At 39.8% G+C, this 27,638-nt stretch overlaps 1 protein-coding gene across 7 annotated transcripts in view; it reads right to left on the bottom strand.

Annotated features, from left to right (window-relative positions):
• Positions 1-278: 278 nt before the first annotated feature.
• Positions 279-27,638, bottom strand: part of LPGAT1 (lysophosphatidylglycerol acyltransferase 1) — a 133,968-nt gene continuing 106,608 nt past the window's right edge. For 3 of the 7 annotated variants that reach the window (XM_073338978.1, XM_073338977.1, XM_073338976.1), the window contains 2 exons: positions 16,339-16,445; positions 4,254-11,875 (listed from right to left, as the gene is read on the bottom strand). In XM_073338978.1, the coding sequence (XP_073195079.1) occupies positions 11,724-11,875; positions 16,339-16,445 (259 nt within the window). In that variant the 3' untranslated portion in view covers positions 4,254-11,723. Of the gene's footprint in view, positions 3,971-4,253; positions 11,876-16,338; positions 17,001-27,638 lie in introns of those variants that run through there. The other 4 variants (XR_012158243.1, XR_012158244.1, XR_012158245.1 and 1 more) reach the window with 4 other exon arrangements.

Below are 27,638 nucleotides of genomic sequence, written 5' to 3'. Positions count from 1 at the left end.
TTGCTAATTAGTTTTTTCTTTATCACCAGTGGTGGCCCAGACTGTCTGCTTCCTCATGGGAGGGGATGTGCCAATTATGGTACGTCTACACTGCAGCTGGGAGCATAGGTGCCGATTCCACGGATCCTCTGGGGCTCAAGCACCCACTGGAAAAAAAAAAAAAAAAAGGAAGTGCTCCACGCCCACAGGGCTGGATTAATCTTTTGTGGGTCCTGCGTGCCCAGACCATGGCCCCGCCCCCTGCTCTGCCCCGAGGACCTGCCCCCACTCAAGCTCTTCCCCTGGAGGCTCCGCCTGCCGCTTGCATTGGGGTCAGGGGGTGGAGAGTGTTGTACCAATAAAATAAAAACCAGCAGGATCTTAAAGGGAAAAAGGCAAAATACCACATTTATTGTGAATACAGAAAGAATCATAGTAAGCAGTTAGTTACAGCTGTAACATTCCATTCAATCTCTTATTTATTCACACATTCATTCATACACACACACACACAGGTTCTGCAAGGTTGTCATCATAGTTACCAGCCTTAGAGTTGTTCATGCCAAGCCACTGGCCAGGTGGCCTGGACATGAGGAGGGAGCAGGGCCTTGTCAGATGCTCATCTGATGCTCCTGGGAGTTGGTTTGCAGAATCAGACCTTGAAGTTCTCACTTTTTAGAGTCTATTTTTATAGGAATTTCTTCCTATGCTAGTCTATGGGAATTGCTTCATCATGCTGTTGCTGAATCAATCAGCAGATAGCACATTCCTGACGGCTCCATGCTGCTAGATGTTATCTTGTTCTTTGGTTCTCCCATTCTTGAGGCTGTTGAGTGGATTCCAGTCTGCCCTCCGGGGGGTGGGGTGGGGGGCTCCTCTGGTTATTTCCACTTGACGCCTTCTTGACGTCCTTCAGCCGATGGACACTGGGTTCTTAGGCTGGCACCTCCCTGATCATTCAGTTATTATCCACACCAAGCATCCATCCACATCCATCCTCTATCTCTATTTTAATCACAATTGTTAATACAACAAAAGGGCGGGCAGTCTCTGGGTGCTGTTTCTGTTAGAGTATTGCTTTGAGTCTCTCTCTCTGTGAATTGCTTTGAGAACAGACTCTGTCTTAGAATGTACTAACGCAATTAGCAGCTTGCAAGTTTCACACACAGAGGGAGAGAAACAGTACCAAAAACCAAGAGACCTCTTAATTAGTAATACCCTGGAATTGAAACTATGGGGAATCAAACTCATTTGTGATTTTAATACAGAACTTCTTTCATATGATCCAACAAAGGAGCACTCACCAGCAAAAACAAAGGTCATCGCCTGGGTAGACAGAATGGTGCTAGCAGAGCTTGAGCGAGTGTGATAAAAATAGCAGGGTGGACGTTGGAGGTCGAGTGGGGACTTGGGCTAGCCATCCCACTTCAGGCTGTCAAGCCCACCCCACCCCCAGGTCTAAACTGCCACCCAAGACACAATGTCCACACTGCTGTTTTTAGCATGCTAATGCAACAAGTGTGTCTACCAGGGCTGGGAAGCTCACTCCCAGCTGCAGTGTAGACTTAGCCCTAAGGGTATGTCTGCACTACAGTCTGAGGTGTGGCCGCGGTATGAGACCCAAGCTACCTTTATCTGCACTAACAGCTAAAAAGAGCAGTGTAGCTGCAGGGCTATGGGATTCAGGGTGGGCTATCAATGCACATGTGTACCCAGGGTCCCTAGACTGACTGTCTAGTCCACATTGAAGTTTGTGCTGCCATGTCTACACTGCTATTTTAGCCATGCTAGGGCTATCCTTGCTGCAATCATGCCTTGGACTGCATTGTAAACATTCCCTTAGGAAGTTCCATGAGGTTCAGCTCTGAGCTCTGGAGGGTCGGGCCTACCCTGGCAAAATTTAAGATCCGTGATTTACGATCACTGCAGCTTCACCAGTGGTGGCAGCAGTGCAGACTCAGCATATTCAAGGCTCAAGTGCTTTAACCAGCCTCCGAGTAGAGTTATGAGGTGGTCTGAATATCCAAGCCCTGCTACCCCCAGTGAAGGTGCATCAGTGGTGAAAGAGAGGTTCTAAACTGGCCAGGGTGGCTGCATGTGAGCCATCACCCCATCCAGGGGGAAGGGTTCTCTGTCTCATGCAAAAGCCAGGGGCACAGCCCCAAGATCGCATGCATCTCAGGAAGTCTGTGCAGCAGGGCAGCTTTGCTATAATTTGGGCTCTTACCACTGAGTGCTTGTTGACTAGCCACACCTGTGTCAGCAAATTTGGAGGAGATGGTGGTATGTAGAGCAGTCACACTACAGCCCGTATCCTCAAAAAGCAGCATTTGCAGAATCTGGGGAAGGATGATGCCATTTGGGCTCCTCCTTTGTGTATCTGTCACCCCCTCAATACAAAGGAGCACATGTGCATGGAACGGACAATAACATGTCTATTGACTGAACTTGCTGCTGGGATATAACAATGAAATGGGAGCCCAAGGGTTAATTGCCCTCACTGTTAAAAGTGTGCCTTATTTCTATTCAATTTGTTTAGGGTCAGCTTCCAACCATTGAATCTAGTTATGCCATTTCCTGCTAGATTACAGAGCTGTCTAGTATCAGCAATCTCTTCTCCCTGTAGCCTGTGGTCATGTCACCTCTTAACCTTCTCTTGGAGAAACTAGATTGAGATTTTAGTCTCACTGTAAGGCAGGTTTTGGAGATCTGGAATTATTCTTGTGGGTATTTTTACTGATCCCTTTCCAATTTGTCAACATCCTTTTTGAAGCAAGGACCACAGAACTGGAGACAGTAGTGCAGTAAAAGTTTCTCTAATACCACCACCCTACCCCAACTTGTTATATACCCTTGTATGCATTCAAGGATCATGTTCTCACTCTTAGCCACAGTACGGCCCTGGGAGCTCCTGTTCAACAGATTACCTACCATGACCCCTAAATCCTTTTCAGAGTAACTGCTTGTAAATGTAGTCCCTCATTTTTTAATTGTGACCTCAATTCTGTGTTCCTAGATGGAGGACCTTGCATTTGGCTGAATTATGTTGTTCAAATGAGCCTATCTTAACAAGTGATCCAGGTTGGTCTACATAACTGACCTGTCCCCGTCATTTACCCTGTACCAGTTGTGTGTGTCATCTGCAAATTTTACCAGCAGGGATTTCATATTTTCTTCCAGATAATTGATAATTATCTGGAATAGCATTGGGCTTAGAAGAGATCCATGGAGGTACCTCACAAGATGATGATTCTTTATTTAAAATTAGTTTTTGAGATTTATCAGTTAACCAGTTTTTAATCCATTTCATATGTGCTACATCGATTTTTGTATAGTGCTTTTTTTTTTAAAAAAATCAGACCATACAGAAATAAGGCAAATACGTACAGAAGCCTAGGTATATCATCATCAACATAGTTACCTTTGTCAGCCAAACTTGTAATCCCATCAAAACACAGTATCAAGGTGGTTTGACAAGACTTTTTTCCTCCCCCACATAGCACTATGTTGGTTGGCCTTAATTATGCTACCATCTTCTAATTATTTAGTGATGGCTTAGACTAACTGGTGTATAATTATCTGAGTTGTCCCATTTACTCTTTTTAAATATTGGCACAATATTAACTTTTTTCCAGTCCTTTCAAATTTCCCTAGTATTCCAAAATTTATCAAAAATCAATATTAATGGTTCAGTGAGCACCTCTGCCAATTCTTTCAATACTCTTGGGTGCAAGTTGGCTGTTCCTGCCAATTTAAAAATGTTTAATATTCAAATAATATCCACGGGTCCTACAAATGCCTATCACAACATGTGGTGTACTTCATCCAGTGCACTAAATGCCCCAATAACTATGTGGGTGAAATGAGACAATCACTATATTATTGAATTAATTCACACAGGAAAATGATAAAAGACAAAAACACCACATCACCTGTGGGTGAACATTTTTCACAAAGTGATCTCTCCATTTCTGACCTCTCGGTCCTCATCCTAAAAGGAAAACAGCAAAACACCTTCAAAAGATGAGCCTGGGAGCTGAAATTCATAATTTTGCTAGACACTAAAAATCATGGACTGGATTTATGGCTTATTACAACAATCTATAACCCACTAACAACCCCCCAACAGCTGCCTTCTCCCCTTTTTCCCCCCCAGAAGGTGTTAACAAGGCACTTCAACTTGAATGGTCCCTTGAAATATGTTGTTTACTTACGTGAAACAATCTGTTCCATTTGTATTTAGACGTGACATTCCGAGTACATTTCCCATCCCGGTCCTAAAGAAGAGCTCTGTGTAAGCTCAAAAGCTTGTCTCTCTCACTAACAAAAATTGGTCCACTAAAGATATTACCTCATCCACCTTGTCTGTCTAATATTCAAACTGACAGGTATTTCCAAGGAGTGTTTCAAAAATTCAGTTAATAATGTTTAAGAATGTTATTAAATAAGCATTTTCTAGTGATCTCTTAAGATTTTAGAGCCAGTTATCTTTGAGGTTCCATGGAACATCACAGCCCCACTCTCATGAGCAGGTCTTAATCACATCAGCCAGCTAGCTAGGTATGAAAATAGAGATGAAACAGAAATGCATGAAGAACCAGAATGGATTCAGTTGTCAATTTATGCAGGGTTGGGGCTGAAGACCCCTAAAGGGGTGCATCTACACAGGGATATTAGTAACAGGGCCCCTTCCCAGGAACAGCGAGTAGCGTGTTCTCTCCTTTGAACCTGCAATGGTTGAAGCCATGCTGACCTTTTCAGGGTCACACATTTTCCCTACAATTGGGCTCTGTGAAGGAGCACCTGCCCCACACTGGACTCAAAGGGGTTAAGAGAGCCCTTGGGTGGCTTCTCCCGAGAGGGGCTGCAAGGAGCAGCCAATCAGGGCTGGGCTGGCCCGGCCCATATAAAAAAGGGCTGCAGAGCAGAGCAGCTTCAGTCACTCCCTGGAGCTTGAGGAGGGAAGACCAGCTGCCTTGCAGGCTGAAGGCAGCAAACACCATGGACAGAGCAGTGCTGCAGGCAGAGACCCAGAGGGCTAAAGACAGCTCCTGGAGGGCTGCAGGCTGAGGCCCTGAGGCAAGGGCAAAGAGGGTGCTGGGGCCTCAGGGAAGTGGCCCAGGGAGATATACTGAGGAGTCGGAGGGGAAGCAGCAAGTGCTGGCCACGCACAGGGTCCCTGGGCAGGCCTGGATCTCTCTCCTCCCTCACCACTGAGGAAGTGGCCAGACATTGGGTTGCAGTTGCCACTGAGGGCAGTGGCTGGACCGTTGGACTGCAGTACATTCCTCCAGAACGGGGGGAGCACAGAGTGCGACAAAGCTGGAGGGCTGTGTCATGAAGAGTATGTCACGGTCCTTGGAGGGATGTGGTTCCAGGAATGGAGGAGGTGACGGGCAGAGCATCACCAGGGCAAAGCACACTGGTTACCAGAGCTTATTCCCATATTGGCCGTGAGGAGGCGCTGGAGTGGTGAGTGGATCCCGTTACAAGCTCTCAGTGTTTGTCAGGCTCTTACAGGTATTCGTTTTTACCTCCAACTCATGGTCCCAGCATTGTGGCCACCAGGCTTAAGATGGACATGAAGCCATGGCTCCCTTTAAAAGAAGCCTACACTCAATGAGATGGAGAGGTAGCAGTTGAGAAATGCATTGCTGGGCACTGACTTTGTCTCTCCTATAAATGGGTTAAATGCACTATATTTACAGCATTCTGAGCCCTCATCAGCTTGGGGTGGCAGATGAAAAGAACCAGGGAGTGAGAGAGAAACAAACTTGGGACTGGAAATTGAATCCCGTGTCTCTTGCATCCCAGTATCACCACTGAACCAGCCACAGAAAGGACTATGTTTTTGAGTCAGTTTCACACTGTACATGATTTGTTGCCATATTCCTTTATAAGCTTAACGTGTGTGTGTGTGCACACGTGTCACTCAAGTCACCTTTGTTGTTTTCTGCCTCAGCTGAAATTCTTGGTGTTTGCTAAGCCAGGAATCCACCAGACAAATTAATAGATCACCAGAAAAGCGAAGTACAAGATTATCAGAGTCCTGAGAGGTAAAAATTTATTTATATCTGATCAGCATGTTATGATATGGTCACACCTGCTCATACAGCTGACGTTCTCATAGCCAAAGAGGGATTTTTTTTGTCCTTTTTAAAATACATTTTTTTCCAGCAGGAAGGAACTTTGTTTTTTTGTTTTAAACCCCAAACATTTTCATATTAAGCAGGAATTAAAAACAATGGCTTTTTTCAACACATTAGAACAGGGCTGGTCAGCACTGGATCTCATAGTGCTTTAAATTCAGCTTTCACGTTTCCGCTCACCCCCTTTTTTCTATACACTTTTTTCACAGAAAAACACAAACAAAACCCAGAAGGGAAATGAAGAGGTAGCCATAACTACAACCATTGCACTGTTCTACCGATTATGCAAGATGCCTCAGTGTACTCCAAAGAGTTCCATTTTTCTGTTACCTATTACTGTGTACAATATTATTTGTTAAAACGTTAACTTAACAGCACTAAAAATGACACTTGGTAAGTGCTACTGTTAAGAGATATAGTCCAGGGCCACGGAATGTATGGTGCAGCTTATACTGCTTTGCCTAGCTGAAGTTGTTTAAAATTAGAGCGCTTCACACATCAGAAACATACAAAATGGCAACACTTTCTAGGAAAAAACTGAATTCCCATCTTTCTAGCTTGAAGGCAGTCCATGGCTTACTTAGGGCCCAGATTCTGTATTCTTTACATGCTCTGAACTTCCATCACCTTCAAGGAGGATTTTAGATGTAGAAAGAATGCATGGCTTGGCTCTACAATCTTTGGGCCAAATTCTGCAGTCCTTAGTCCAGCAAAGCTTCCAATGAATGTAAAGAAAGTTCTGCTGGAGAAAGGAGTTGCAGAAGTTGCTCTTCCTCTTCCCACCTTTTTATTTTGTTAGTTCAAAAATCAGTTCTGACCCAGAAAGACATGTCTCCAGAAACAGCAACGATCTATAATTTTAAATAAATACTGAAATACAGTAATAACATATATGCACTAACTAAAACCCAAACTGCACTGGGAGCAGAAACACAATTTTGCTACTTGATGTTTCCATGGTAACCACAGTGGACATTTAGTACTACCTTACCCTTCCACATCAAACAAAAATATCAACGATGAAGGGTTAAAACCATGGAATCGTGAAAAATCAACTTTATTTTGTCACACTTAAACAAAAAGAGTCACCTGTTAGTCTCTGTAAAGAAACATCTCTTTTGGTATCTGTATCTAAATTACTGAAAAATGTCTTGGTTGTTGCAAAGATTTGATAAAAATATCCAAGGAAGAAATAAGTAAAATAAATCCAAGTGTGACCAGCCCTTTGCAAAATCCCTTTTAGTAACTAACTACAAGTGTTTCCATTCACTCTGACCATACACAACAAAACGCAGATACACATCAGGGAGAGGGAAAATTCAGAGAGACTAACGTTAACAATATGGCATCAAGAAAACTAAATTTCGTTGTACAAAATAAACACCTTTTTGATATAAGTTTAAAGGAAATCAACTCACTTTAACACAACAGATGTTCAATGTATAATTGTTTTATTACCCAATGGTAAAATAAAAAGTTTAACTGTAAAATGCATAGACTCCTTACTTTTAAAGATTTTTCTCTGTATCACAGCCATGTAGCCTACAGTTGTACACAATAAAAATAAGACAATTCAGCAATGTTAATAATGTGTGCAGACCTTGCAACTCAAGTACAGGTTGTTTTTCTTTTTTAATTTTGCTTTTCCAACTGTTTTAAAAACAATTAAATGTAAAAATTAACACACATGCAATTTTGCAAAATACCACATTTTCTTTCATATGGCTGCATTATTTCCAAACAGTACAGTACCTTCATTCGTACAGTTACTTTATTCCATCTGATTTTGTTATATCAGCACAAAATAGTTCAGGCCAACTACCAAAAAACCAAACCCCAAACCTTAACCCCCAAACAGTTTTGCAATTTGGAAATCCCAGATTTAAGTAGCTTTGGTCCCAAGGTAAATTTTATGCCAAGGTAAAGTGGACCAGTCTAATACCTGCCACACACAGTATTCGGTATTTTTATTGTTTTCTACAAACAGATGTAAAGGTTCACAGCACTTGTGGCAATGAGGGGAGGGAAAAAACCAAAAAAAGACAGTTCGCTCCATCTTTTTGTGAATAATGAATACCACCCCAACAGTAGTTATATTTTAGATGCAGTAAGTTGCACCTTATTTCTGATGACTTCTAGAAGAGAAAGATTTATTTATTTATTTTAACTGAGAAACACAAATAAAAGCCTGGCTTTTTAAATATGACTAAAGCAGCTTAAAAAAACCCTCTTTCAAGACAAATCATGACTGAAAGAGTTGGTCGAACGGTTTGTAAGTTACAAGAGGACCTATACGGAAAGGATAGTCACAAAAGGGAAAAAAACAGCGGTTCCATAATTTGTGAATGGTACAATGTTAATCTTTTATGGGATCCAAAAAGCAGCAACTCTGAACTACTAAGCTATATTGTTTGTTCACAAAGTGGTTATTAACCAATTTAAAAAGATGTACGATCTAAAACATGGAACCAACATTTGCAATTTTAAAAAAATTCTCTTTAGTTCTTCCTCATGTTCTAAAGTAGTAGAGAAATTAACAGTTCCACAATCTGTATAATTAAATGTCCTGCAGATATTTTCACCCTGCATTGTTTTAGATATTCCCCCACAATACTGCTCCTTACACCATCAATTCAAAGTTGTATTAATTATACTGCAACTTGGCAGGTACTTTTACCATTAAATTAAATTTTCTACTAGATGCATCTTTCTCTCCAGAGAAAACTGTTCTAAACAGAAACCCCCTGGGTAGCTTGCAGCAAAGTGTCCGCTACTGCTATGATCACGAACCAGGTGCAGGTAACTGAACTATCACTCAAAGGAGTTGCATATTTTACAAGATAGCCTGCTAATCTCCAAACAGTCTAGACCAGCAGGGTATTTAATTACCATATTTCCTATATATTACCTATATTTTATATGTTTTTTTCCCTTAATAAAAAAAATCCTTTTAACACTCCTGTTTTATTCTCCTTCATAAACTAGCATCTAAGTCCACGATGGGATGGTACTTCTACTCAGAATTCCTAACAGCAGTGTCTTTCCAATGTCACCTAATTCAACCATGCACGACACACTCTCTTCACATCTTCCAGTGCAGATAGGAGAGAACCAATCTAATGTGACTTAATCTCCCCATTGAAACTACAATCAGTGCCTTAAAACAAAAATATTTTGCAATATTAAAAAAAAGGGAACAGGTTGAATAACAAACAAACGAACTGGGTAAATCATATGCCCATCTCAGCACACTACTGCTCACTCCTACTATTTCATTCGGCAGCATGTGAGTACGTAGTGTGTCACGCTAGGTCACTGGAAACAACATACTGCATTAGAAAAGCAATATACTCTTTGCATGCAGTATCAGGTTCATAATGAACAGTAGTTTGATGCATGCTACTGTTGTGCAACTTGCTTAGTCACAATCTTCCCTTTCTATATCAACCCCTTCAACTTATTTTGTTTTGAATTGGGAACGTTGGAATGTGGGTAACAACCACATAGTTCCAACCAAATCATATGTTAGTAAGACAAATAAAAACAGTCTGCCACTTGCACTCTGCAGATCATTTCCAGTACACTCTTGTTCAGACCTGGCCTGCTATTTACGGCCACATTTATGATGGTTGGTATTGAACTTCCCTCCTGAAATATGGCAGATGAAATGCATTGCTTACTTCAGTTATAGTTTAACAAGAATGGATTGAAGCGTAAAGGAAAATTCTCATGTTCCAAACTGGCCTCCCTGTGCAGTATTTTGTTTGATTTTGTTCTTACACTACAATTCAGCTCAGTGTGTAGGGGGTGTGTGGGTGTTAGTTATCAGGAAGTTTGAGTTTGAAAACTGCAGCTTATACTGAACACTAAGCTAAACGTTAACACTGTCTTCTGCATTTCACCTGTAGTGGTATCGTAATAGTCCATGAGGTATTTCAGTTGATCTTCTATAATGCATCATTTTGTTATCAGCCACGAAAATTCACATCTTTCCCTTTTTTTGGTTTTCCCCCAAAAAGCAAAAGGAAAAATATGAAGCTATGTTTTGTATTTTTATTCTGTACATTACTTATCAAAACTGGTTCTCATGAGCTTAAGGAAAAACAGGGAATCTATACCACAAACTCAACATATACAACTACTGTTGGCTTACTTTGCTCTCAGTAAAGTTACAATCCATGAAAGATAATACACCATAGTAACTCTAACTTCTGACTACATGTTCTGTACTTATAAAGAGTAATGGTATTCTAGGAATAGTTCTTTTTTATCTCTGTAATCACATGAACATGATGCCAACTAAACCTGTCAGAAGTGAGAACCCACAGCGCTGACTTCCCATCAAAAGATTTGTAAGCCAGACATAGGAAAATCTGTTTTGTGCCAGGCTGCCTTTTAATTCTTCTTTTAGTCAGACTGACACTTTCAGCATGGTGGCAGGTTAATACTGCTCTCTGTATAGTTATTCCTTCCCCCCCACCCCCCCAACAAATAGGTTGAACATTTTCCTATAGCTTTAGGCCAGCACTTATACCCACTTTTTTTTTTAAAAGACACCAGCTTCCTAATATTCTTCCTAAGCAAAATATTGATGATTTGGCATTGATTTGCTTAAACCCTGCCACAAATGTATTTAGTGCTGTTGCAACAAATGGAAAAAAGGTCTCTAAGCTATAACACCGTCATATTGGCTAAAGTTTGGTATCCAACACAGAAGGGCAGCAGGAAGAGTTAATGCCTCTTAAAATTCCAAGTTGCTATAGATAAAGCTTGCTTTTTCCTGTAAGCTATATACCTTTCCTTCACTGTATTTTCATCTTTAAAAGTGCATTTTGCAAAAAGACAATCAATTTATGGAACACATTTTAAACACAAAAGGGAACTAATCAAGTGATGTGACTTTTTAAAGTTCCCTCACAAGAAGGAATACACTGGAACATGGAACTCAATGGTAATGGGCTGATTTATCAGGTGCACATCATTTTTAAACACATTATGATACTGAAACACCTTTCTGAGCACTGTTTTCTCCCAAAAAACATTGCCGACACTGGCTGTCACTTGGGTGTTGTCCTTAGGAATGGTGTGTCTAATACAACAATGGCTGATCAAGGAGCAGTTAAGATACAGTAACCAGCTCTGCAGAATGTTTAACTGATCCCAGCAGTAAAACTTGAGTTTTTGCAAATGAAGGATCTCTAACCACACAACTTGTAGTGCAGACTACTGGAGAAACAAAATTGATGAATTTTCTGAGCTTTAACTACAATGCCGAGAAATACCTGCGGTGTTAGAACTTTTTTGTTGCAGCCTTTCTTCTACAGTGGTTGTACAATTGCACCTCTTGTCCAAATGCTGAATTTGCTTAAGAGTGTGGGGGGTATCCACCTTTTAAAAATATGGACAGTTCTTAAAATACATCAGGTCACGATATTACTGATCCTCACTTTTAGTGGAGTTTAAAATCTCCCCTAAGAGGGGTTAAAATCCATCCAGCATTTTCCTTTATTCTTGTATATTCACATTTGCACACAAACATGATGCAGATTTGCAAGAGCCTGGCTTCTCAAAGTGTCCTCAGGTCCCTTTCAACTTCTAAAATAGGCAATGATAAAAATACTGAAGGATGTAGTACCACATAACGCCCGACAAAAATGCAAGGGACTGTATGACAATTAGCCACAAGTTGTTGAGGGTCATCTCTCGGGAAATAGCCTTTGCTTGACCCTGAAGAGGAGGAAAAGCTCCTAGAAGACAAGAAATAGCATTGTTAATCCTTCTGCAATAGGAGCTATAGTTTACGAGTGCACTATTCTTTAGCAGCATTGCCTGTGCTGACAGTGACGGTGGTTACAAGGAATCCGTTGGTTGTCTGCCTTAGGGTGGTAATTTTTCAGAATATAATTTCCTACAGTACAATTTCTGTCTTTACAAAGTGGGAAAAAATGTTAAATTAGTGTTCCTTCCATAGTGGTAAAAACAAATACAATTAGGTGGGCCCAACATGGATTTTCCTAGCTGTTATTTGTCAAAATGCTTTCCCCCAACCTGATCATTATCTCAAACACATCTCTTTAAGTCTTTGAATTTAAGACTTTGCTTTAGTTTCACTCGGTGTGAACGTTCTCCAGCCAGAGTGGCTGCAAAGTGTCATCTCACGTGACAATCATGCATTTGGCATCCTGTGTCTGCCCACATCTCAGCCAGAATCTCACTCACTGAGTTGGGCTTGTGCTGCAAACAAGAGTTGCAAATATGCCTATGGCCACTAGAGGCTACGATGACCAGATGTCCTGATTTTAGGGACAGTCCCGATATTTGGGAATTTTTCTTATATAGGCACCTATTACTCCTGATATTTCACACTTTCTATCTGATCACCCTACTAGAGGCTGCTATGGAGCCTGAATTCAGGCCAGCAAGTGGTCTGCTGGTCTTTCCTCTGGCTACTCCCAGTGCTGGATCTGAGTAGGGACAGAACATCAGCAGGTGTTGGCTGACCAGTAGGGACAGAAGATGAGAGGACTCAGTACTACCCTCAGGTTCTTCCAGCCAGACACTCAGACACCTCAGACCCCGGGCCTCCCAGTGAGACCCTAGCCAGATCTCTTGCTCTCCCAGACAGCATCTGTCCACCTACCCCAGGTACCGCCACACCAAACTATAACTCAGCAATCCTAGACTCCAGACTGCAGCCTATCCCAGAACCCCTAGACTCCAGTCCCACTTGCCCACCCTATGCATGCCTAAAGCCTTATAACTGCCAAGTTTTGCACAGCTGTGTGTCCTACCCCTTCCACAACTTGGGGCAGGATAAAGTTGACCATAAACTGAACTTTATGGTCATATGCAAAGTATTTGCAAATATGCAACTTACTACATTAAAAAATTTGCATAAAATGTCAAAGCTGCACAAAACTTGGCAGTTGTGAAGCAGTTTTTTCCATTTTTCATGTGCAAAGCTGGTATTAAAAACCCTCCTCATGATACAACAAATTAGAAGTGCTTGCAGGGGCATTATGGGAGCACCACTAAGTTTCCTCTACCATCCATCCACTTCTTTTAGACGAAAGTCATACCAGTACAACTTTACCTTTGCACATTAGAATTTACGAACAGCATAGATTTAGACATAGCAGTGAGTTTATACATACGTATTATTGCTTCCACATTTGTTATCTCTGGTGAACTGCACCCATAGAAATGTTTAAGAAAAAAAACTTAGTGTAGACAAGGCTTTTCTCTCTCTCCCTACGAACACACTACGTCATATATAAACTTTGACAAATTACCTCCCACCAGCCAGGAGAGAATCTCTCTCTCTCTCTCTCTCTCTCAGAAGACAGCCTCTCCACCCCATTTATTCACCAACAACTCAGACTTGGTTACGCACACACAATTCACCCTTTGCACATCTATCCCGTCACTACTGCATTCGCTCATTCTTATTCATCCCCACCCAAATAATCAATTCTCTCTCCTGCCCCAGTTCTCAGCAAAGTCTCTTTAAAAGTGCTCCAGGGTTATATGATAGAGAGTTTCTCCAGTCTAATTTGGGAGTTCTTGATATCTAGTCAGCAAAAAGGAAAGTTTTGCAAAAAAGTGTGCGCTTTCAATTATTTTTAAGATTAATTTCACCTGCTCTCTCCAAATAAAAACATTCTAACAGAGAGCAGATATTGTAGATTGTTTGTCTCTTTATTTTTAAACTTTTTGAATTATATTACTGCAGTTAAAAACAAAACTACATACAAACCCCAAACTAAGTTTTTTTTTTTAAACAAACACTGATCATTCACTGGGCTACTATGTTTTTAATACTGCACAGTAACTTGCTTCTGAGTAAAGTTACTGCATGCCACAATTCAGTCTGGGGAAAGCTTTACAAGCTGAGACATGAATCACTAAAATAGTATTTACGAAGTAAGTGAAAGTGATGAAACAACTGTAGTGGTTGCAGCAGACACAGTGATATATAATGTGGCAGCAAAGCAAAAAAAAAAGCAAGTGCTTCACCAAAGCGCTGACATTCCCTTCACATTTAGCCTGAGGACCTACTGGCAGTATTGTCACTGAATTGAGAGCAGCTCTTCTGCAATAAGATATCACAGGGTAAAATTATAGGAGCAAATCCTCCACTTGTGTTAACTGTCATAACTAAACTAAGCTAATTTAGACGAGCTAAGGGTCTGCTCCAGGGTGTATTAATTTATGACTACTTCCATTGACAATATACTAAGCATCAATTAAACTATAATCTAGCTCTTAGAAAAACAGATGTTTACATACATGAATGTACCTAGAACTAGTAGTTTTTGAGCAAGGAATTAGGAGGTTTTCATTTTGCTGCTTGGAATTCTTAGCTAATCAAATCATTTAGGTTTTTCACTGCCACAATTTTAAAGCACTGTCTATACAGCTGGTTTTAGAACACCAGCATGAGCCCTGCTACCCTGAGTCTGTTAACCTGGGCTGGGAGACTCGCTCCCATTCACTACAAAATGCTGTGCAGACATCCCTAAGGCCCCAATCTTGCAATGTACTTCACCCACATGGGGCTCCAATGAAGTCAGAGACTTTGTAATTGTGCAAGGTCTGCCCACATGCAACACATTACAGGATCTGACCCAATAAAGATGTTTTTGGATATAAAGACCCATTGTATTTGAGTATTTTGATGAGTGAGATGAGTCTGATATGGCAAAAGGCTAGTTATTCTTCTCAAAGTGAGGTGCACATGACGTATTGTAGTTGGATGTTGAGATTTTATTAATATTTCAAGCACCCACCATATTTACAAATTATAATAATATCTCTAAAGTTTTATGAAATGATCAACCATTAGTATTAACAATGAATAATCCAATCTCTTTTTACATAGACACACTTTGGAATGTTGAACTTAACCGAGTGGGCTGACTGGATGACTGTTTTAGGCAACAGCATAAGAAATTTAACAAAGAAGCTTTGTTTTCCTATAAAAAGGCAAATAATTTGCGGTATTTCAAACCCAGTCACTCTAATCAGGTAACATCACCGTCTAATAAATTTCCTTTCCTACATATAAACGTCTAAATGAAAAACTCAATGTTTTTCACTCATCCAGTTTTGTAAAGGAAAAACCAAAAAGCCCCCCAAAATAAAAACTAACAAAACTGTTGTTTTTTTCTTATCATGGTTAATTTATCTTTTCTCTATATGGTACAAAAACACAGGGCTATTAGAGGACAGCTGGTAAACTTCAATGTTGGTCAAATGGAAAAGGATAAAAACCTTGAGAAAATGTATCCCCAGCTTTATTTTCAAAGAAGAGTGCATATAAAAATGAAGTTACAAAATGTGTGATACTTGCCAGTGTCCCTTCAGCAATATACCAGCGTCCCATAATTTGTTTAGAACTCTGTGATCTGTCTTCGTTTAGGATACTTTATTGTATGCTGTGTTGTATTTACAATATTCCTTCACGTTTTGAGGGAGTGTGTGGGGTCTGGTGCTTGGACTAGGACTCCTGAGTTCTATGACACTGATTTGCTGTGAATCCTTGGGAAAGTCACAACCTCTTTGTGCTTCAGTTTAATGGGCACAGTGATCCAATATGGCATTTTCTGACTCACTGTCCATCTAGTTCATTATCCTGTCCCTAACAGTAGACAGTTACCGGATACATCAGAGGAAGGTGTACGAACGAACAGTGGACAGATGTGGTTTAATTTGTCCCCCAGAGAAGCCTCATCTTAACCCCTATTCATTAAAAATTTTAAGCTCTGAAGCATGAAGTTTTATATCACTTCCAAAACTTGTAAGCATTAACTCTTAGTATTTTTGGTATACATATAAAGATCCAGTCGCTCTTTGAATCTTGAGCTAAATTCTTGCTCTTAGTGACATCTTATGGCAATGAGTTCCACAGTCTAAGTATATGGTGAGTGAAAATGGGATTTTCTTTTAACAGCTTTGCATTTGTCACCTTTTGATTTCACCTCTGCTCTGAGGCAGGAAGAACAGAAGCTCCTGATCTCTCCTCTGTATATGATTCATTATTTTATATACTTTCCCCAGACACAAAACATGGATAACAAATGTCTATTTCATGATGGTGTTATGACTAGTAATTAAATGTTCTTAAAATTATTCTGAGATCCTTGCATGAAAGCCAGTATGGAAATGCAAACCATTATTAAGTGTTCTCTTAGGGGAGACAACATGCTACCTGTTTTGTAAAAATGTGACAAGAGATCCTCTTTTTCAATGAATCGTTGATATAGCCAATCAGTGAGGGCGTCAGGTTGTGCAGGTACATCTTTAATTGGAAAAATCCTACCAAAAGAAAGAACAGAACAATGTGACTGGATCTATTAAAGTCATTCTACATGTAAGAAAGCCCCCCACTTTTCCCTCAAAAATACACGAGAACAGAATAAAACTATTAAATTGGTCTGTGTTCCCTCTCATTTACAGCTCAAATAATACTTAACCTTCAAAACAGTGGAATATTTCAGATCACCAGTCAAATGAATGCTAAGGACATAGGAATCATCAGTACCTAGCAACTGCAGACCATCATCAAGGCTGCACAGAGCCCACACACCTCTGCAGTGTACAAAGGCTTAAATAAAAAAAAAAGTGTAATGTGATATGCATGCCTATTTTTCCTATAAAAATGATCCATGGACAATAGAATTGGTGGATAAAAAAAACAAACAAACTCACCCACCCCAACACCATACACTCTGAGAAGATTCTTCTACCCTCTTTGGGAAGGAAATTCTTTGGTATTTTAGGATTTGTGAAGGATGTAGTTAGCATTAATAGCTCTTCTGTGTCTCAGAACAAATCACCCTTTATGCCCAACAATGAAGCTGCTCTATCTGTCTGGAATTTATAAAGCAGGTTACACAAATGCTTTATCTTCAGTGTATAAGCATACTGAAATATTGCTACAAGATTTTAACAAGCAACAATATAAGCTAAATCTGATTAATATTTATATATAAACAAAATAGCTCACTGTATAAAGAGATCTAAAGATGAGCCTATCACATGACAACAGGGATAGATAGAGGGGAGGGCAAGAAGATATTACCCAGTGATACCATTAAAACCATTTGTTTTGTTTTATGATATAAGCCAAATCCTGCCCACCTGAGCAGGGTTAGATAGTTGCATATGTGGGTGTGCTTTAGAATATCCATACCTGCACCCAGAAATGAAGGACAATTTTAAGATTATAGTAGGCTAGCCATTTAAAAAGCACTGCTTTTTACAATTTTTTTTTTTGTGGGGGAGAGGGGCAAAATCAGAGAACTTTATGGCACAACTGTTTACAAAGTTAAAGTTGTGCTGGAAATGGCCCAACTTGATTATCATACACATTGTAAGGAGAGTGATCACTTTAGATAAGCTATTACCAGCAGGAGAGTGGGGTGGGAGGAGGTATTGTTTCATGGTCTCTGTGTATATAATGTCTTCTGCAGTTTCCACGGTATGCATCCGATGAAGTGAGCTGTAGCTCACGAAAGCTTATGCTCAAATAAATTGGTTAGTCTCTAAGGTGCCACAAGTACTCCTTTTCTTTTTGCGAAAGTTAACCAGTGATTCTTATGATAATTATGGGACACCACATACAACAATTCTACATAAAGCAATAAAGTTGGATTTTTTACCAGACTGTTATACCAGTATTGAAAGCAATATAATCTGATTTCCCAAACTGCCACAAACGATCTAACTATTTTAAGCCAGAATGCCGGCAGTATATTCAGAAACATCAATTAAAATTTAAAACTATTTCCATATAGCCTACATTGTTTACTCCTGGGGAGGCACACTTCTTGCCTTCTGAACTTTCAGGATGCCAAGGTAAGTGGATTGGTAGTTTTCTTTATATTTTCTAAGGGAGTGACAATTACAATGTCTTTGTAACCTTGTTACAGGGTTTCAAGCTTGGCCTCCCGATTTTGGTACTTTTGTCAGAATATCGAGGTTGGATTCTAGATGTTCCAGTAATTTTTTAACATTTAACTACAGAAGTGGGTCCACAGAACCAATCTCATGTCAAAGTGTCAAAATGAGGTGGCTTATTATGAAGCGCTTCTTAGAAAGATTTCCCCCAATGTATGAAGAGGATCACTAACTTTTAAACTATGGCCTAAAGGGCAGTGAAGCTCCATAGTGAATGCATATTTCCCCATAAATCTGGCCTCTTATCTAACTAATTTGCTCATTAAACATCTTGCGAATAAAAAAAAGCCACCCTTTTCACTATACCAATTACCATCCCCATTATATCACTTTCCTTTTCTCAGAGAGCATGTTTTAGCCTCAGCAAGCCTGGGGAAAAAAAGAAAAGAAAGGTCAGGGAACAAATGCTCTCCACTCTCATTACTGGACTCTCTAATATAAGTGCCTTTCGGCTTCTCTTATATAAGACTGCTTCGTGTGCCTTGGTCTCCCAAATAAATGCAAGAGACAACTGAATCTATGTGGCCTGAAAAAGGCAGTCTGAAGTGAAATTATTTTTATAATAGATTGTGTTTTCTGCTGCACCTTCCATTTGTCGTTCTCACGCTTTGCTATGCATTTATTTTCTTCAGTGGACTTTTCACTGCTATTTAAACATGGAATTCATTAGGCTGAAAAGGATTTGAGGTAACAGAACAACCTAAGGCTAATTGTGTAATGTTTTAAACAACATAGGCCTCTGGGGAAGGTTGGAAGGTGTCCTAATAGCATTATGAAATGGTAGGCAACGACTCTTTAAAAATGATCTTTTTTCATTCTTGTATTTTCTCTTGTTCCTTTGCTATGTCACTCATGCCTCTCTCCCTCCTCAATTCTCCCTGCTTAATAGCTCCTCATTGTCACAAAACCAACATGAAGTTTCCCAGACCCTGAATGCACTGCTGCTGCATTTTGTTCCTCTCATTATTCCAAACACCACTTTTTTTGGATGCTACATTTCCATATCTGAGACATTCTAAACTGAAGCTATTAGTAGCAGTGTATCCCTCCTGTCCCCTTTCCTAATAGCCATAACAGTCTCTCTTGCAACGTCTCCTCATAATATCAAAACACTAGTGAGTATCTCTAACAAAACACTGCCAAACAGACACTCCTCTCTGCTGTCTCAGTGGTATCAGGTTGATAAGGCTTTCTTTGGTTTCCCTCTTTCCCACAGTGCCAGAACTCCAGTGAACTGAAATCTACACTATCCAACCTGATAGGAAATGAAGTATAGTACATTCTCAGCAACTTGTTTTAGAATCTACCAGCTGCAACATTTAATTCTCTTTAGTACTTAGTTAAATGAATTTTACCAAGTAATTATAGCACAAACAAAAGTCAATATATTTAGAAAAAGCACTGCATGTCAATCAGCCAGCATATATTTAAATTGCTTCATAATTCTTCATGGGTTTTCTCTTCACAACTGCTATTAATGCAAAAATCATCTAGTTTGTTAACCATCAGGTATAGAAGGCTCAAAAGAAATAGTTTGCTCTGATAAAACTATTGATGCTGTTCTATTGAGAGCAGACTCAGATAAAGTGTTAAAAAAATAATCAGAAACACCCAGAGGTGGCTACATTTCAGTAGTACCTTATGCTTACACAGTACAGCAGCACAGTCTTCTAATTAAAGCACAGGGCTGGGAGTCAGGAGATCTAAGTTCTAGTCTCAGTTCTTCCACAGACTATATTTGACCTTGGGCAAGTCACCTTAGGGCCTGCTATTTCTCTACTTCAACCAGAGGAGTCGGTGTTCAGTACTTCTGAAAATAAGGTCTTTAACCTCTCTGTGTATCTGTTTCTCATCCTGTAAAACTGGGATAATATTTACCCTGGCTAACAGGTAATTGCAGGATTAATGTTTGCAATGTACCCAGAGATCCTCAGATGAACTATGCTATACAACTGTAATATTAAAGACTGCTCTTAGATGATTTAAAATGGTATTATGATATTATATGAGAATCAAAAAGTGAGACATGAAACTAATCATTAAGATCACAGACAGAAAAAGTAAAAAGCATTAACAGTGGAAGTTATATATTAAATTGTTCCCATGATAATAAAAGAATGTTTTTTGTAACACAAGAGTTTTTAAAATAGGATTTTTAACCTGACATGGCTTCCATTGTCAGTCAGCAGCAAGTGTGAGCAATTCTGCTGTAATATAACAAAATCACCAAGGTAGAAGAACAGTATGAGAAGACTCCCTTTAGCTTCAAGTGCTAAAGTCCTAGATTTTGGGTGTAATAAAGCTTTTCTGTGAGGGAGCAACAGGAAGCATTATTAAGGTTATGCCTACACTACAGAGACTATACTGGGACAGCTCCTTAGCATAGATGCAACTTACACTGATAGAATGAATGTTTCTGTCTGTGTCAGAATGCCATCTCCCTGAACTAAATTACGTGTGTTGATGGAAGCTCTTTTCTGTTCACACAGCTGCATCTACACTGGGAGTTTTGTCAGCATAGCTACGTTGATTGTGCGGGTGTTTTTTTTCACAGCCATGTAACTTGTCCACGTAGACTAGACCTAACTCTCTTACTAGATTATCCTTCTGTACAGGGGAGAGTAATTTAAGCCAGTCTACAGAACAAATAAAAATATAAGAAAGTAAGTTGCAGTATGGTTGTCTGCTGTTCTGATTACAACAGTTCCATTTTACAGTTAAATGGAACATTATCTGGGTCCTTGAATAATGTTAAGGACTTGGACAATGCAAATGCAGCCCCGGTGTAACTACATCCCATTACATAATTCTACTTTTAGTGTAGGGAAGTCCTTTAGAGAGACCTGGGATGAAATCCTTGTCCTACTGAAGTCAACACCAAAATACCCATTGACTTCAGTAGGGCCAGAATTTTACCCCTGCTTACAACATGGTTAAATTTATTTGGAGTTTGTCTGTCTGCTGTGCTCTACCTGTGCCTCTACATTTTAAGACCACTCACTCCAGACAATATTTCTAAGGAAAGTGTTTTCTCTTTGAAAAAACATGGTATCACTATTAAAAGTATAATAAAAGCTACCCGGAAAAAGAAAATACAACTGACCCCCGTATTTGCAGAAATATTAAGAAAGCTAAAATGGATCAATAAGCATGAAATTAGTTATTCAAACAGTTTCCAGTAAAGCTGGCGGGACAAGGTGAGTGAGGTAATATTTTTATTAGACCAACTTCTGTTGGTGAAAGAGACAAGCTTTCAAGCTTACACAGAGCTCTCTTCAAGCTGGTAGGTTCTCTGCTATATTTGCATAAGACTATATTTTGCAGATAAAACAGAGATCTGGAAAATATGTAGGCACTAATAACCTAGGCTTACAAGAGCATTTTATGGAAAAGAAGTTACTTAAGGTATTGTTAATGAGCCTAGCTGAAAAGTCTGAATACAGACTGCAGGTCTAACCTACATTAAAAAGAGAAGGCCATTAGTAAGAAGCCTTATGTTTAAGTATTGTTCTCACTGGCATGGTTTCCCCTCTATCTTAAACAATTTTACATGCCCCTTTCTTGGCTATGGCCCTATTAACCTGCTCTATTTGACACCTAATGACAAATATGACAGCATCACCTGGCTCTCCCCCAAAGTGAATATTAAATGATTGTTCCATTAGGGTGTAGGGGAGTCAGAGTTCAATACTCATCATAGCAAAGTACAACAGACATGGCAAAATTAGTTGATTGGCACACTTTGCCACAATGAATTTTGAAATCTGTTCACCACATCCACACTAACAGGACTATTTAATACCATCTTAGGGACGAGAAGGGTTGTGGCAGCTCGTGTCTAACCCAATACCAAATTCAGCTATTTCTCAAATGTAGGTACCTTCCTAGTCCATTAGCACTGTTCTATAAAGCAGTCTAGCTTTAACTATGATTCTGGCTAACAAACTTTCAGGACAATAGCAGACAGGGCACCTTTTTCTTCAGAGAAAACTTTCTAAACCATACCTCCAGGAAAGTTTCAAAGTAATACACTCCCAGCTCAAGAAAAACAGCTGTAAGAGTGATAGGAATCAGTACCGATATGATATACATGAATGCCTGCAAGGTGTGTAATGAAAGTTTTATCAGCATGAGTTTGGGGTTGTGGCCGCACCATTCGTAAATTATGCAGGTCATTCCAATGAATGCTGATAAAAAAAATTTACACCACAGAACCACATATTCTGTATATGCCGCATACTGTCAATGTGTTTTAGTCCGTTTTAAAAACATTTGAGGTTTTTTTATGCCTCTGCCTATAAAACCTCTGCTTTATTACTAGAACCCTGTGAAAATTTTTTAAATAATTTTCATGTGCTATTTTTGGGGAATTTTGAATTGTTTTGTTTTCCAGTTTTATCCACACGGAATAACTATTTTATCCCTCAGGGGGTGTGGGGGGTTGCAGAGCAAGCCCACCCTGCAGTGGCAGATCCTGTCCTGCAGGATGGGTCTGGCTCCCTGCTCTGGGCATTACAATCTGGTGCACAGGGTGGCAGCACCACTAGGTTTGGCTTGGCCACCCCTCCACCGTGATGATGCAGAGGTGGCTGAGCCAAATTTGAGTGAGGGGCCATGTGCTAGGTTGCAATGCCATTCACTTAAATTTCCCCACTCATCCCATCACCATGACAGCGAAGTGGCTAGCCCAAACCTGAGCAGTTCTGCGACCACATATGCTAGGATGCAACACCCAGAGCAGGGAGTCAGGCCCAGGCCGGCAGGACAGGAGCCACTGCTGCAGGGTGAATTTTATTGTTTTTAGCTTTATTTTGTGTTTCATACTTATGAAAAACATGGGGCTCTACTTATTACCATGAGTCCAATTGTAGAGGACTCAGAAGGAGCCATAAACATCTCTAAAATAACGTTAAACCAATTTTTCTATACTAAAAGGTCAAAACTTTAAATCTCCCTTTTCCAATGGTATAAAACGTTCCATTTCTACCTATGCAGGGTTGAGAGACACCAGATCTCAAACCTATCACTGGCACAGAACTAAATACTGCCAATTCTTGGCTTGGAGTGAACGTAGTTTGGGGAGCAGAGCGGGACAATTCTATACTTGAAGGGGAAGAAAAGAAGGAAAAACCATCTCTGTAACAGGCTGACTTAAAAATAATGGCAACTTTATGAAGCTGTTTTGAGATTTGTAATCTAGGATGGGTAAAATGAATTAGTGAGCAAGGGTAAGGTGAAGTGGTCAAAGATGCTTGATAATTTGCAAAACCTATGATGCATTTATCAAGGATGCAAAATTTATTGCATGTTGAGCACCATCACATTATATTGATATAGTTAATAATCATTCCACACATACCCAACCTTGCGTGATGGTTAATATTAGTTCTCTCTACACACGAATTACTAGACCTACCCCTCCTACCTACATAGGATTTACAATTCTATTTATTCCACTCAGCACTTTTCAGGAGCCTTTGCTATAATCTTCCTGCATCCACAATGCCGAGTGTACATTTATCTGCATTGTATCAGTGCCAGTCACAATAAAAAGGTAACTAATGTCCCTCACTTTATTTAAGCTATGATTTTCTTATAGCTGCCATTTCTGAAGAAAAAGGATCTTTGGCCCGAAGCAATGATTATAGATTATTTGTTAGTCAAATAAAATGTGTACACTAGGCAGTGATTGTCCGATCAAGCCATAAAAAACAAAGCAAAACAGAACTGTAGGCAGCATGGCAGGGGGTTAGGTCAGACTTCAGTTAAATTCAGATGTAGTACACAGATCAAAGTAGAACTGTATAGAAAGAAATCAGCTCTAGGTATAAGCTGTATGGGGGCAGTGATTGTCTTGTGTGAGATGTCTAGCACAATAGGGCCCCAACCATGATTGGGGCTCTAAGACCCTATTTTCATTCTCTTTTTTTAAGTTGGTCTCAGGATATGAGCACTCAACACTTAAGCCACGAACAAAGAGAGTGATGATTCTTATGTTTCTTGAGCAATAAATTTTTTAAAAGACAACATGCTTTGCTGGCTCAAATTTGAAAGGGGCTCAGTTTTCAAAGAGAAAAATCAACTTTCATGTGTTCGATAACACATTCCTTTGCTGAATGTCCTGCACAGCCTGGTTATTGAGGGGATCAACTACAGAGACCCAGGCATACCTCACTATTAATTTCTACTTCAAGACATGCTTTATCACCACCCTCACTCCTCATGGTTACCTGAGGGTTCTAGCTCAATAACCCAGCTAAGCATGGTATATTCAGAGCATGTACCTAGTTCCTCTTGTTAAAAGGTTTTCAGAACAACAAGAAAATAGCTTGTGAATAGAGTGGGCGTTTTATCTCGTGTTCCCCTCTGGTGTTATCTGGACTGGTGATCAGCTAGGTCACACCAATCCTTGACTCTGGGAGCCAGCCTTACCCTGCTCTGCTGTGAGAACCCCCACTCCTGGGCTGTTCACACACAGCCTCTGGCATGTAAGCTGCTCCCAGCTACTTGCAACCGAATTACACTAGCCAGTATCTCCGGTCCCAGACACAACCCTAGGAACCTCCGTCTTGCAGTATCCAGTTACTGGATGCTGCAAACTTATATGAGATTGTCAATTTAACCAAGAAATTGATATGTACCAGGCTTGTTATCCCAAGGGGAGCCTCTGACACACTTCAAACCAAATACACTGCTTCAGGTAGAATAAACAAAACAGATTTATTAATGATAAAGATGGATTTAAAATCACTTAAAATCTAAGCATAACAAGCCAGATATAGTCAAATGAAATAAAAGCAAAATGCATTCTAAGCCGATTTTAACACTTTCAGTTATAACCTGTAACATTACTGTAACAATTACTAAAACATTACTATAACAACCATGCTCAGTGCATCATGAGCTTTCTGAAGACACCCAATATGACAAACTTTGCATTGGATACCACACAATAATTTTATAAAGATGAACATGGGGGAGTAGGGTGTTCCCCCGACATACAGATCACAGTGTTTTTGAGCCTACATTTTGTTGGTGATGTCCAAAGAATGTATCATCTATCACACTAGTATTATGGGAGGCCTAAGGAAGGCTGTATTATCAATTTCCTGCTTTAATCTATCTAGATTATGTGGGCCCTATCACCACAGTATCCGACTTTCTTAATCACTGGACACAATCCAATAAATGTTACAGTTTAATAATTTATCAGTTAAACAATCAAAGTAATTTTGAATCAATATTAAATCAGGCAAGAGAAGAACTAAGGCTCTGTAAACCAGGGACTCGGTGCCAACTGAAAAATGGCACAGGGGTGCACAGCGATTTACAGGGGCCGCCTGGGTCTGATATATGCATATAGTTCACCAAAGAGTGACGTGCGGTTTCTACCAAGGTTGTCATAATCTTCATGAAATGTGTATACATATAATATTTAATGAGTAATATAACTATTAGGGCTGTCAAACGATTAAAAAAATTAATCCTGAGAGATTAAAAATAATCACGATTAATTATCGTTTTAATCGCACTGTTAAACAATAGAATACCATTTATTTAAATATATTTGGACGTTTTCAAATATATTGATTTCAATTACAACACAGAATACAAAGTGTACAGTGCTTACTTTATAGTTTTGATTACAAATATTTGCACTGTAAAAAAGAAACAAAAAAATAGTATTTTTCAGTTCACCTCATACAAGTATTGTAGTGTAATCTCTGAATCATGAAAGTGCAATTTACAAATGTAGAATTATTTGTTTTACATAACTGGACTGAAAAATAAAAACGTAAAATTTTAGAGACTACAAGTCATTTGTAAACTGCACTTATGTGATAGAGATTGCACTACAATATTTGTATGAGGTGAACTGAAGTGAGCTGTAGCTCACGAAAGCTTATGCTCAAATAAATTTGTTAGTCTCTAAGGTGCCACAAGTCCTCCTTTTCTTTTTGCGGATACACACTAACACGGCTGCGACTCTGAAACCTGAAAAAATACTATTTCTTTTGTTTATCTTTTTTACAGGGCAAATATTTGTAACCAAAACTATAAAGTGAGCCCTGTATACTTTGTATTCTGTGTTGTAATTGAAATCAATATATTTGAAAATGAAGAAAAAATCCAAAATATTTATAATAAATTTAAATTGGTATTCTAGTATTGTTTAACAGTGCGATTAAAACTGCAAGTAATTGCAAATAATTTTTTTAATTGAGTTAATTTGTTCTGAGTTAATTGCTATAATAAAAATTATGTACTTAAATTCTGGGAGTTAAGGCAGGTCACCAGGAGGTAACATATCTCAGATGTGTTCCTTTCAGTCAGGCGGTAACAAGATGCTTATCTCTGGCCATGAGAGTATTGTATGCCTCACAGTGGATGCCTATTTGCATTCTGGGCCAGATACCAGTTGAAAGATTTGTGAAATCTACAAGAGAAAAAATCTACAGAGAAAAAACCCGAACAATCAGCATCAGGATGTCCTGTTTACAACTAAGATCAAATGCAAGGAAACACACTGGATCCTTCATGAGGGACACAAACTGACAGCATGTTGTGTGTCATGGAAGAGGGGTCACAGCCAAACTAGCTGTAAAGCACTGGTGAGCAATACTTTATTAGATAGGATAGTACCTTGTTAATTAAGTCTAGGCTCTAGAATGCATGTTATGATTTTTATTTGTAACAATTGTTTCCATACTTCTACTTGCTATTACTTGAATCTCTATTCTTTGTTAAAATAAACCTATTCTTGATTTCACTCTAAAACACATCTAAGTGCTGTATGTGAAACAGAGCAGAATTCTGAGGAGGAACTGGTAAGCTGGGTGTTCCGTTTATACTCCAGGGAGATGCTCAGAGGACACAGGGGTTGGACCATGCCTATTGCTAAACTGTAAAGACAGTGGGACCAGCGTAGGCCTCTAAGGGTGGGGGTGCGGTGCTTGTGGTGCCCATGTAGATTTACCAACTTCTTAACTGCTGACAATCAGATGCTCCTGCCCCACACTCCACCTCTTCCCCAAAGGCCCCATCCCCGACTCGCTCCTGTCCCCCTTCCTCACAGCTGGATCCTCTCCACCTCCCTCCTCACTGAGCTCTCTCTGCTCCGGAGCTGCAGCCTGATGCAAAGCCTGCCCGCCCAGGAGATGCGGGTAGGAGGCAGCTCTGGCTGAGCAGGGGCTGCTGAACGTTGATTACCCAGCGCCTCCCACAGCTCCCCACCCATGGTAACCGGACTTTTGGTGTCTGGTGAGTGAATCTGACCAGATACTGCCTGGTACCCTTTTTGATCGGACTTGCTGGTCGAAAACTGGGCACCCGGCAACTTTATGCCCCTGGCCAGTGAAGTTGGAGAGCTGATCCTCAGCAGGCACAGACAAGGCTTCCTCGGGGTTAGCAACATGCCTCACATCCCCGGGAAACGTCACAGGCTCCAACAACATAGGATGTCATTGTTTGGTATCGTAGCAACCATCCATTCTAGTATACTTTGACATTTTCAAATATCTTCTAGATAAAAGTTATTCTTACTATTTC

Source organism: Lepidochelys kempii, chromosome 3, assembly GCF_965140285.1.
Source record: "Lepidochelys kempii isolate rLepKem1 chromosome 3, rLepKem1.hap1, whole genome shotgun sequence".
In the NCBI taxonomy this organism is placed as follows: domain Eukaryota; kingdom Metazoa; phylum Chordata; order Testudines; family Cheloniidae; genus Lepidochelys; species Lepidochelys kempii.
This window is presented reverse-complemented; position numbering and strand designations above follow the sequence as displayed.